This window comes from Malus domestica, chromosome 08 (genome assembly GCF_042453785.1).
Source record: "Malus domestica chromosome 08, GDT2T_hap1".
NCBI lineage: Eukaryota > Viridiplantae > Streptophyta > Magnoliopsida > Rosales > Rosaceae > Malus > Malus domestica.
This window is the reverse complement of record NC_091668.1, coordinates 2,132,872-2,144,178: the sequence shown is the minus strand read 5'-3', so window position 1 is coordinate 2,144,178 and position 11,307 is coordinate 2,132,872. Positions and strand designations below refer to the sequence as shown.

Here is an 11,307-nt window from a genome sequence, read left to right as displayed (position 1 = left end):
CATTGTGAAAGAGAAAATGAGGGACTGATATGGGTACTTGCATATGAGGCTATGAAAAAAAAGCGCAGTAAAATTATTTTGCGTTTAATTTACTATATTGCCTAAAATTTTTATTTTGATTATTATTATTTTTTTTGTTGACAAGATTAATGTGATCTTTCACCCACTTTTAGTTGACAAATAAAGTTTTGTTAATAGGTAGTTTATATTATGAACACGTGGAGTGATTATATACGTGTTTCCGTATATTATCTTTAGAAATGTAAAATACAGCTACCAATTGATCATGTTAGTTTTAGTTTCGCCAAAAATACAAGGAATGGTTTTCACTATTCAAGTTTAGGTCTTAATTGTTGAAGAACACAAGAATCTCACGTCAGAAAATTGACAAAATAAAACAATTGGGTGGTTCTACTTCTACCGATCGATAACTCGATGCAAAGTGTTAGGAGTTCATGGCCAAAACTTGACGTTACGAACCCGGGAAAGGGTGCTTACCAAACACACACAAAATCAAAAAATGGTTGGTTCCACACCTTTCATTAATATCCTTTTCGGTAACACTTCATGTAGCAATGGACTTTACATTCTCCAAAGAGAGTTGTCTTAGTGGATTTTCATCAAACATGTAGGTTAATTTTAGGTAAGTTTTTAACTTAAATATCGATTTTGTGCATCTAAATTTCATTCATACCAAGAACATACGACCAAACTCACCGATCTCTCGACGCGTCATCTTCAGAACCTTGATGAGCTGCGGTATGCGAGTCCGTTGGCATCACGCCTTACCAGAGTCTTGATGTTGAGTGGAACCCAAATCTGATGGCACTGACGCTGATGTTAGCAGTGGGGCGTTGGTGACAGATGACCATTCTCTGGAAGGATCGGCTGAGTTCGAGTCAGAAGGCTTTTCCTGAGATGCATGCATATTGACCTTAATCCTGCATATCCAAGAAATATTATCATCTTTCCGTCCAAAGTACATGTTTCAGCAATTCTGGTTGTCCTTGCTCTCAAGACGAACCCATACCACAGCATGGCACCGATGATTTAAGAGGAAAAGGCGTCGTGCTAATATGTGTAGGTGAAAATCACTCAAATCTTACCTGTTGTGGATATTGACATACTCATCTGTTTCGTCCAATATCTCTTCCTGGCATAAGCAGAGATTTACCATTTGGATCAATACGTGCAGCAATTAATATTTACAAAAATCCAGTATCCAGATAATACTGCAACTTTCGTAAGAAAATGCAGAAGCAGATTCAATTACTTATTTGTATAATCATGATCATTACCTGAAGAAGTTCTTCAATGACATCCTCCATGGAAATTACTCCTACAACCTCTTCATTGTCTGGGAAAACTGGAATGGGACCGTTCTCAATGTCCAGAATGCAATGTGAACAGCCTCTGTGTCGTTTCTTAAAAGCAGGAGTAGCCGATGGGCTTTTCTTTGCTTGTTGACCTCCGTCACCATTGTCCAAAGCACTCTGAGCATTGTTTGAACCCACTTTTTCATCTGGAATTTAACAAGAACACTAATTATGTAGTTCAAGGGAACGCCATACGAAAAAGTGGCAGTGGTTGAAGAACTCAGGAAAAGCACATACATTGAGAAATCATGCAGCCAAAAGCTCAATTAATCATCAATCACACAGGACACGCAGAACAAGTCAAACGTAACATTACATTATGTGTACAAAAAGAAATGTCATGAAACGATCAAATACGAAATTTGAGATTTGATTTTGAACCTCAAACTGAAATTAAGCCAAAACGGCAACATACTTTTGTAGCTGCTACGAATATACACACCTTTCTTGAATGATGCCCCAGATTCGCCTGCTTGCTTCTTACAGTCATCCTTAAACACGGGTGTTTCATCATCTTTGCCATTCTTTAGTGCATCCTTTTTCCCACTTATATCCTTATAGACAACAGCAATGTGACTGTGACCTTTCTGAAATTCATTTAGAATATCATACAGAGGCATGTCTTCCGAAACCCTGTGGGGCAAATGAAAAGGCCAGTCTAGAATAATCATGCTCAAGCCCAATAAAAGAAGAATACGTAGACAGTGAAATGAACTATCTTAGGAGTGAAAATTCTCAAAATTACATAAGCTCATGTCTTGTATCGGCAATAAAAACCAAAATATAATGAGGTACTTCCATACCGAGGAATTTTTCGTATCATCAGTTTTCTTAAAGTAACTCCGTCTTCTGGATCAACCATCAAGAGATTCTTAACCTGCACTTATACGAGATTGAACTGATAAGTGTTCAGACAACATCACTCTTCATTTTTTGGTCAGACACGCAGCATCACTTCAACTTTGAAAAAAGTGTATAAAGAAAGCAAAAATGGAATTACCAGAACTAGACCAATTATATTTCCGGGCTTCCCAGCATAAACTGGAACTCTACTATGACCCATTGCCATTATTGCATTCAATGTGTCCCTGGAGAGAGAATAGAGTGGCAGGTTTAAAAGGATGGAAGAACGCATAAGATATGATAGAGAGAACAAACTGAAGTCCGCAAACCCACAAAGTAAGAGGTGCATCCAGATCAAGGGAAAATGCATTTGATATGGGAGTCATGGCATCTTTTGCAGTCTTTTCAGTCAATTCAAGTGCCCCAGCAATGATGGTGGTCTCATCATGTGTTAAATCCCCGCCTTTCCCAGCCTAAGTAACATATCATTTGCATATGCCATATTTAATCAGAGAACACAGGAAACCGGAGGACTTCCAGAGAGTTGAAAGTTCCTAACATATGCCACTAGCTACTAGCATAGTGCTCTAATGCGAGATTAGTAAAATATTATATACCTCATTTCCATGAAAATCCACAAAAGTCTTTAGTTCTGCTCTTCGTAAAAGGGCAGAATGTCCCTTACCCAACATATAATCCAAAACCTGCGGAGAGAACATATTTAGAACAAATAAAATGAAAATAGGAAAAAAAATGCAATAAATGACCGAATATATGCAGCTAAGTCAAATAGTCAAGAAGCATGACACAACTTACAAACATCTAAAGGTAATTATTATGCAAGTTCACGTATTAACATCACCTTGCTAATGGGATACGAAATGGGGAGGAAAAGAACAAGAAGAACACGCACAAACGGGGCCATTGCCGCCCCAACAGTCAATCCAAAGCGAGTGCACACTGCTTGTGGCAATATCTGGAGTTGTAATGCATACAAAGAAACAAAAGTGAACGTCTTTTGTATGTTAAATTAGTTATTCAACGTAAAATGCTCTTGCGAAAAACAACCCACCTCCCCAAACACCAGAATGAGAGTGACTGATATCACAATAGCCGCCCAAGGAGGCACAAGACTATCCAAAAACACCGGAAGAGCCTAATAACAAAAGAAACATCACCAATTTGTAAGAAAGCATTACTTTTAATCAAACACTCCCGTACTGTTCACTTATAACAAAAAAAACCACATTTTTACTTTTCTCTGGTACTACACGTTTATTTGTCTTTTTCATTCAAACTAAATTTTTTTTGGATTTTTCATTAGTTTTCCTTTTAATCAATTGCCATGATAAAGCCACAAAATCACACAATTACCTCCATTGCTAACGCGTTTCCGATTAAAAGCGTGCAAAGTAACAGGTGCTGATTCTTCACCACCGGATAAATTTTAGCTGCGAAAATCGGAGCAGTTTAAAGCATTTAAACACAAGAAAATCTACTTCTTCTGTAAAATTCAACTATTCCTTTGACTTGGACTGCAATCAACTGAGTCATCTCGTAATTTAGCTTACTGTCCAGCATATCACAGATAAATTTCATAATTTCCAATCCAAAAACGAAATTTGAGTAAGTTTCAATTCAAAAACAGTTCTTAGAGCTCAGAATCCAGAGGATCACAGAAGGCCCAAAGCAATGAAATTTGAAATTTGAATTGCTGAGCTCCAAATTTCATAATTGCAAAAAAAAGATTAAAAAAAAAAAGAAGATGAATTTAAGAGGGAAAAAAGCTGACCGGCGTGCTTGCGATCCTGAGGTTGGCCGGACTTCATGAGGACCTCGAGGTCGACGAGGCCGAGGGACATGAGGCCGAGAGTGAGTCCGGCCATCAATCCGGCGAAGCAAACCAGGCCTATGATTATCAGCACGTAAATAAAGAACGTCGTCCCGCAGCAAGGCACCTTCGCCGCCATCTCCGTCGCTCGCTGGCTCAGTTCCTGGACAGTGGAGACCAAAATTTGTAGCCGTGGGCGTGCGCGTGGGCTTGTCTTTCTCGGACCTTTTGCGTTGGGTGTACTGGATCGCCTTTTGCCGGCTCAGTTCCCTCGATTTTATCACACCCATTTTACCGGAATTGGTAATATTTATTGACTTTCTTGCATTAAAACACTTGCTTTTAGCGGCACAGCAAGTCCCAATTATATTAACTTTGGAGGATAAATTGATAGTTTTTTTGTAAGAAAATATGTAAGTTAATTTTAAAGTTTAATTTAAACGTTAGATTCACAATTTATATAAAATATTAAAGGTTTATAGACGAAAAAAATAACGGTATTACATTCTAAAGTGTGTTAAGTGACTTAAATTGACGAAAAATTAGATGAAATAGCTTTGAATACAGTAGTAGGGAGGAAATTAGCAATTTTTAATGAATTTAGTGACTTATTTTACTGAAAAAATTTATTTAGTGACCTAATTTTCACTGAAGTGATAGTTCAGAGACTAAATCAGCACTTCACCCTAACATTTATATTTTTTTGAATGTGGTGCTAATGCTACACGTGGCATGTTTCAATTTGTTTGGTAATCTATTTGGTATTTTTTGCAAGAGAAATGCTAAGGAAATTCTCTCAACAATGAGATTGTTTCAGGATTCTTTGTCACCTCATATTTTTAGCACTGTTTAATAATAATGTCACAGAAATTGATGTAAATTGTGTGGTAGAGAATCCATAGACAGTCACACTTCAAGAGCATCTCCTTAGTATTTCTCTTTTTGTAGTTTTCTCTTTGAGCATTTTTATTTCTTTTTTATTTTGTAATGTGATACAGTAATTTAAACAGTCTATTTTTACAATGTTCAAATGACAAGCTTAACACATGTTCCAATTGTAATATTGACCGCTTTATTCACAATTATAATGCAAGTGGACAACACACATCGTATAATTATTAAACACACGTAACAGCGAGACGTTCTTATTAAAAAAAAAATCATGTTAGTATTGTGTTTGGTCCACATGGCCTCTGAAAAGTCAGATTTTACCCCGATACGCTTGCGTTTGCAAGCAGATCGATGATAATGGGTTGATTCCCGGAACAAGAATAAACACGTCAGCCGTTGATTCGGGGTATCTAGTTAGGTATATTTACAGAGAATATTTCATTAATTAATATTGGCGGCACCGCCACCACTTGTTTGGCTACGGCAGCGACGGTCCTCTCTATGCCACGACTCTCTCCTTTTTCCGGCCATCTCAAGTTCTTCACAATGTTTATTCGCATATGCTTTTCGCTGGGTGTGGACCTTTCACTCGTGGTGGTAATATAAAAGACAAAAATGAACCACAAAGCGACTTGTATTAGGAGGACCACATTCACACTTCATAAAAGGAATAAATAATCAGCATACGTGAGTTAAATCAATTAATCATACTTCTCGTAGTTAACAAATGTAAATTACGTCAATGAATCATGGTGATGTGTGGGCGTCCTCTTACACCTAAGTTTTAATCTGATTCTCATAATCATTTGACATGAGCTATGTCAATCGGTCATGGCAATGTGCTAGCTTCTTACATCCAAGTTTGAATCGGCTTCTCGTAATTCAGGTAGTTTAAAACATCATATTGTACACACAAAAATAATCAAAACAATCAAAGGCTTTATAATTGAATTTCCCCCTCAAACTGTCTTTAAGTCTTCATTTACCCCCTGAAACAATCAAGACTTTAAGGTTAAAGTCCACTTTCAGAGGGTAAATTGAGACATAGGGCTGGTTTGGTATTGTTGTGCTTTAAAAAAAATGTTTCTGTTGTACTGTGAGAATAAGCTTATTTTTTGTGCTTCATGTTTTTAGCTTTTTTCACCCAAAACTGTGAAAATAAACTGTTTTTAAGTGTTTACCAAACACATTTTTGAGCTCAGCTTTTTTTTATGCCAACTTTTTATAAAAGCACCTCAGTACCAAACCAGTACATAAAGACGGTTTCCGGAGCAGTTCAATTAATAAGCCAAACAATCAACCAAATTACAAAATAAAAAAAAATAAAAAAAATTTGTCTCAAAATTCCTACAGAAAAGTCAATTCATCTTAAGAAACGGGCATAACTTTTTACCTAGGAAAATATTGGTTTATGATCGCATGTGGTTAAGCTGAATCCTTGTCAAATATGGGCTGACGATGCCAGTTGTGTATGTCTGGTCCCGTCACTGTTCTCATGCTCCAACCAACATAAGAAACTACCACGGCAGATAAAACGTGCAACAGTGCTTCATTGACTTGGGGTTAAGTATCACCTTGAGAGGAGGGACTTTCCTCCACCCCTAGGATGCTAGCACGACGTTTCCAACCAATAATACAATGTCACATCCAAAAGTTATCCGCATTGTCCCAAGACCCCGTGGTGGCATCACGGATACAAGTCAGTCTTCCCGTGGGGGATAGAGGGTGAAAACTGATAGCCACTCAATTCGGGGCCTAACGCCAATTGCCTTCCCCCTTGTGCAACGCAAGCAAACACGTACCACGAAATGACGCCTTTGTCGTGTGCCCAACGAAAACCAAACAAATGAGTACTTGTTATAAAACCACTGGACTGCATTGGACTTCCCTCATTAGGAGCCAGGGTGCCCCTGTCGGATATCACTTCCTGGGAGCCACTGATACCAAATAATAACACAATGCCTGTAGACCAAAAACAGAAGGCTCATAAAATTGTGGTAGCCGTGGACTGCATTTGCAACCTTCCTTTTTTCTATAAAGGCCAATAAAAAAAAGGCGGGACGCGACTTATAAGCCATTTTCTCCAACCCTTATGGGTTTGTGTTGTGTGGCTCTCTTTTCTTATCCCTCTATCACCTGCTGCAGCCTAACGTTTTGAATCCCACCTCTATCTTCTGCTTGCATATAGCATATGTCATATGTTCTTCATTCCTTTCTATTAGTTTCCAAACTTCCGTCCACTTTAAAGGTGTTTCAGTGCAATATAAAGACCATGTCGAGTCAAGACAATGGCTCACCTGAGTTCCCTATGTGGCCGGAGTTCAAGCTTCCGGACTTGTTGTCCACAGACACCGTTCAACAGGTTCATGCAACCATTGAGAACGAATGGGATCCTCTTCAGCGGTCGGGTTGCCAGACGGCAGCTGGGAGAGCCTTGTGGAATCATGTCATTCATGACCCCCTGGCAGACATACTTGCAGGAGAGTCGTACCTTAAAAGTTTCCATGAGAAGATAAAGAAAGACTGCGTCAACAAGGCGCGAGAAATATCTGGTGTCATTCTCGCAGTTCGAACACTCTGGTTTGATTCAAAGCTTGAAGCAGCACTTCATTCGTTCAATGATGGAGAAGCACAAGTAGTTTTTCTTGGGGCAGGTTGGTAACTACCCTATCACAATATTTTGGTTACCAGCACTTTTTGAACCAATGCAGTGTATATCAAGGTGAACTTCGTGCCGGTGATGTATGATGTTGGGACATATTTGTGTAATACGTAGCTTTCAAGACTAGATGACTTGTTCATTTACATTGCTTTACCAGTCTACTGGATGAATTCCTGTAGAGTGAAACACAACTCCCGTAAAAAAACAAACGCTTTTTAGGAAAATTGATCCCCAACATGCAGCATCTGATTATGCACCAATGTAAACTACAGATCAGGAATTATTGGTCATGTATATGCATGTGCTAACTTTAGAAACCAGGGCAAACTTTTAGACCAGGTCCCAACCAAGTATACTAATTGTAGTTTATATAAAATTGTAGATAGAATATATATAGAAACTGAAATCTCTCGACTTTCACATGTACGGAAAGTAAATATTTAGCTTATGATGAAAATTGCACTTCTTTTGTAGGAATGGATGCAAGAGCTTACCGACTGAGTTGCTTGAAGGAAAGCAATGTGTTCGAAGTTGATTTTCCTGATGTCCTGCAAATAAAAGCCACTCTCCTGAAAGCAGCAATGGACTCTACAAACGATCACCAGTGTCTAATGATGACAGCAAAATCCATAACTAGAGTGGCGGCCGATATCAGAAGCAATAATTGGCTCGAAAAACTTCAAACATCCGGGTTTGTGCCGGAGAAGAACACGGTGTGGGTTCTGGAAGGCATCCTCTACTACTTAACCCACTCTGAGGCCACGCAAGTACTTGAAACCATAGCAGACAAGTGCTCGCTTACTCACACGGTGCTTCTGGCGGATTTTATGAACAAACCGTCAACCACACTTTCCAATTCCACCTTCCATTTCTACAGCGATTGGCCTGATCATCTCCTGCCATCTCTTGGCTTTTCTCATGTTAAACTTTCACAAATTGGTGATCCAGATGCTCATTTTGGACTCATGCACGATCCATTAAATCTGTTCAACAAGCTTCGCAGTTTGCCTAGGTCATTATATACCCACCCAGATGATGGAACACCATGTTGTCGCTTGTATTTGGTTGAGGCTTCTGGCTCACCGAATCAAACTATTCCCTAGATAGCCAGCAAATTTTTACTAAATATCTTCAATTAGCTGCACAGCTGTCAAGGTCAGTACACAACTTCGCTACTGCTTGGTGTAGCCATCTGAATCAAACTATTAGACGACTCCACATGGACCAACAGGTCATTATATCTGATACCACAAGTGTCAAACTCAAAATTTATGGCAGCATAGGAGTAGGCATTGATATTTGTAGATCTGTGAAGAAAAATATATTCCATTGAAATGAGAAACTCAAACAAATTTGAGATGTCTGAAATTTTCCAAGCAAGCCAGTACTTACATATGCAGTTTTTCAATCATGTTGAGCAAATTATCAACAACACCCACTGTCAACGGGTATGCAAATTAAGGAAAAAAGAAAAAAAAATCAAACAGTATAGCTTATAGAGTCGTGAACCGCATTCTCTGCATTTAGAAGTGTGCATTTTGCTTCACTTCAAGTCATCCACCTAGTTAATATCTGGAATGATTTGACCACTAGAGTTCATTAAATGACTAGGATTGACCTGAAATGTGACTAAACTATACATTTTTAAATATAAATATATGTGCGTGTGTGTGAATATATTTCAGATCCTTATCGTTCCAAAACCAAGAACAGAGCTACCTGGATGCCTTTCCATTAACAAAGAACGCAATGATATTGCCACAATGAGAAATTAAGAAGGCAATATGAAGACATTAAGAAAAAACTAGCATTGACTTCAATAACTTTGCTATTTATAAACATACAACTTAGAGGAGAAAAATGGACAAAATAAGGTTAAAGAGCATGACAGGGGACAGAAATCAAGACACAAGATAGACAAGAAAAAAGGAGAGGTTTCAAACCCACAATATACATGCATCTACAGAATTTCAAGCATGATATCCACTAGATAGCTTTTTCTGCAAGGAAAAAACTACAGATTGGTTAAGCTTCAAGGCAGTCCTTGATTCCCTGCTCAAATTTGTCTAGGGATGATATGGTATCCATGAGAGAATCTGCAACCTTCTTTCTGCAGCCAATAGAAAAACGTCAGATGGAAAAATGAATTGTTACTAACGTACAACTTGGTACCCTATTATGCGAAACAGGGTACTAAAAAAAATTCCTTCTCAGGATCAAGGGTGCGACAAAACTGAGAGTAAACAAATTTCTAAAGCTTTCAAGAAAATTCTCTCTTGTCCATGTTTACCTTTCAGCGGCAAATTGAACATCGGTCTCATTTACCAGACCATTAAGAGAAGTGAATGATCTGCAATATAACAAGTAAATATTACAACGATTGTATAGAGAAATATATTTCTCTACCATGAAATTATGTCAGACCTAAATGTACCTTATAAGATCATTTAGCAAAGACTCGGCTTCCAATTTTACAGGATCCTTATCACCAAGCAATGACGACGCATTCTTTACAACCAAACGGAATGTGCAAACCTGTGAAGTAAATGAGCTTAGTAATATGAGGTAAATTACCAAAAGCTCAACATCTCCATCATCCTACAACAAATTCTCCCAATGCCAACCAAATTGCAATAGGGTTCTACACATTCCTATGCATTAATTAAGATTAATAGCGGCTTAATTAACCTGATTAAATAAAAACAAAGAGAAATGAGCGAATTGCCGAACCTCAACACCCGTATTGGCTTGAAATGCAACAAACGAGTTCCTATCCTCTATAACACAATCCCTCGCAGCAGATCTAAACAATCTCTGAACCTCCTCCATCTCCTTGTTCGTATAATCCGAATCTGTAGCCGCTGTAAAATAAATCACATTAATCCAAATGAAATTGCACCAACACACACACATACATATACATACATATATATATATATATATATATATATATATATATATATCTAGAGAGAGAGAGAGAGAGAGAGACTGAGTAATTGATGAGCCGCGACGAGGCTCTCACGGGAGGCATCAATCGGGGCCAAGAGGAACCTGGAGGCCTTCTTCTTCTGCTCGCGGAGCCAATCCTTTGGTCCTGCTGCGCAAATACCCAAAAAATTAGGGTTTCCAAGGCAAACAACTATAAATTAGAGGACTAAATCAAAATGGTGCGAGCTAGCTCACAAATGCCGAAGGAAAGTCCGGATGCCAGGCCGGGTCGGAAGAGTGAAGGGATGAGAGCGATGAGGGAGAGCAAAGCGACGTCTCTACGACTGCGTTTTGGCAGCTGAAGATTGGGGGAAGCGTGCGGATTTGAAATTAGGGTTTTTGATTTTGGAGGGAAGGATGAAATGGCGGTTACAGTGGATGAGGCCGAGCTGGAGATAAGGCGGCGCGAAGCAACTGCCATAGTTGTTGCGTTTCTGCTTTTCTTTTGCGACGACGTGTTGTGGTTGTGTGGGTGAGTCATCGATACACGACTTGACGTTTTGCTTTCCTCGTCACGCGGGACGCGATTTTGCATATCCGACGTGGCGGTGTGCTATTGGTCCGATTTTATTTGTGCTGTTAACGGACTTCAAGAGGAGTTTTTTTAGTTTAATGGGCGTTGGCTATGAGCATTTCGATGCTGTCATAATATAAGTGGTTAAATTTTTGGGTTTTTTTAATAAAGACTCCATAATTTGATGAAAACATCCTACAAT

The 11,307-nt window shown here is 38.7% G+C and overlaps 3 protein-coding genes across 5 annotated transcripts; 1 reads left to right on the top strand and 2 right to left on the bottom strand.

Moving 5' to 3' along the window:
- Positions 1–513: 513 nt before the first annotated feature.
- Positions 514–4,341, bottom strand: LOC114826442 (DUF21 domain-containing protein At1g47330-like). 2 transcript variants are annotated; one of them, XM_029106644.2, is made up of 13 exons: positions 4,012–4,326; positions 3,594–3,670; positions 3,292–3,375; positions 3,082–3,195; positions 2,837–2,923; positions 2,553–2,692; positions 2,377–2,464; positions 2,180–2,253; positions 1,819–2,009; positions 1,614–1,637; positions 1,299–1,522; positions 1,107–1,153; positions 514–941 (listed from the first exon to the last, which is right to left on the bottom strand). In XM_029106644.2, the coding sequence occupies exons 1-13, from the start codon at positions 4,187–4,189 to the stop codon at positions 779–781; spliced, it is 1,491 nt and encodes a 496-aa protein (XP_028962477.2). In that variant the 5' UTR covers positions 4,190–4,326; the 3' UTR covers positions 514–778. The 2 variants fall into 2 exon arrangements, with proteins under 2 accessions (XP_028962477.2, XP_028962478.2); XM_029106645.2 differs by lacking the exon at positions 1,614–1,637 and having other exon boundaries at positions 4,012–4,341.
- Positions 4,342–6,264: 1,923 nt separating this feature from the next.
- LOC103410505 (uncharacterized) lies at positions 6,265–11,087 on the bottom strand. Of its 2 annotated transcripts, XR_003775221.2 has the most exons (8): positions 10,787–11,087; positions 10,593–10,700; positions 10,334–10,464; positions 10,038–10,138; positions 9,894–9,953; positions 9,551–9,713; positions 8,098–8,910; positions 6,265–7,776 (listed from the first exon to the last, which is right to left on the bottom strand). XR_003775221.2 is itself a non-coding variant. In XM_029106641.2 (6 exons), the coding sequence occupies exons 1-6, from the start codon at positions 11,070–11,072 to the stop codon at positions 9,629–9,631; spliced, it is 771 nt and encodes a 256-aa protein (XP_028962474.2). In that variant the 5' UTR covers positions 11,073–11,087; the 3' UTR covers positions 9,397–9,628. The 2 variants fall into 2 exon arrangements, 1 of the variants encoding a protein (XP_028962474.2); XM_029106641.2 differs by lacking the exons at positions 6,265–7,776; positions 8,098–8,910 and having other exon boundaries at positions 9,397–9,713.
- LOC103410506 (uncharacterized) lies at positions 7,133–8,962 on the top strand. Its single transcript, XM_017325575.3, has 2 exons — positions 7,133–7,595; positions 8,078–8,962. Exons 1-2 carry the CDS (start codon positions 7,133–7,135, stop codon positions 8,704–8,706), a joined length of 1,092 nt encoding a protein of 363 aa, XP_017181064.3. The 3' UTR covers positions 8,707–8,962.
- Positions 11,088–11,307: the final 220 nt, after the last annotated feature.

Bases quoted from the DNA above. Each gene is read 5' to 3' on its own strand.
- LOC103410505 (XM_029106641.2), bottom strand. From the start codon at position 11,072: ATGACTCACCCACACAACCACAACACGTCGTCGCAAAAGAAAAGCAGA. The intron at 10,701-10,786 runs GTGAGCTAGCTC...GTATTTGCGCAG, and splicing joins CGGACTTTCCTTCGGCATTT to CAGGACCAAAGGATTGGCTC. The intron at 10,139-10,333 runs GTTCGGCAATTC...TTTACTTCACAG, and splicing joins AAGCCAATACGGGTGTTGAG to GTTTGCACATTCCGTTTGGT.
- LOC114826442 (XM_029106644.2), bottom strand. From the start codon at position 4,189: ATGGCGGCGAAGGTGCCTTGCTGCGGGACGACGTTCTTTATTTACGTG. The intron at 2,010-2,179 runs GTATGGAAGTAC...TTTGCCCCACAG, and splicing joins ATGATACGAAAAATTCCTCG to GGTTTCGGAAGACATGCCTC. The intron at 1,523-1,613 runs GTATGTGCTTTT...GTTAAATTCCAG, and splicing joins TGGCTGCATGATTTCTCAAT to ATGAAAAAGTGGGTTCAAAC.
- LOC103410506 (XM_017325575.3), top strand. From the start codon at position 7,133: ATGTCATATGTTCTTCATTCCTTTCTATTAGTTTCCAAACTTCCGTCC. The intron at 7,596-8,077 runs GTTGGTAACTAC...CTTCTTTTGTAG, and splicing joins AGTAGTTTTTCTTGGGGCAG to GAATGGATGCAAGAGCTTAC.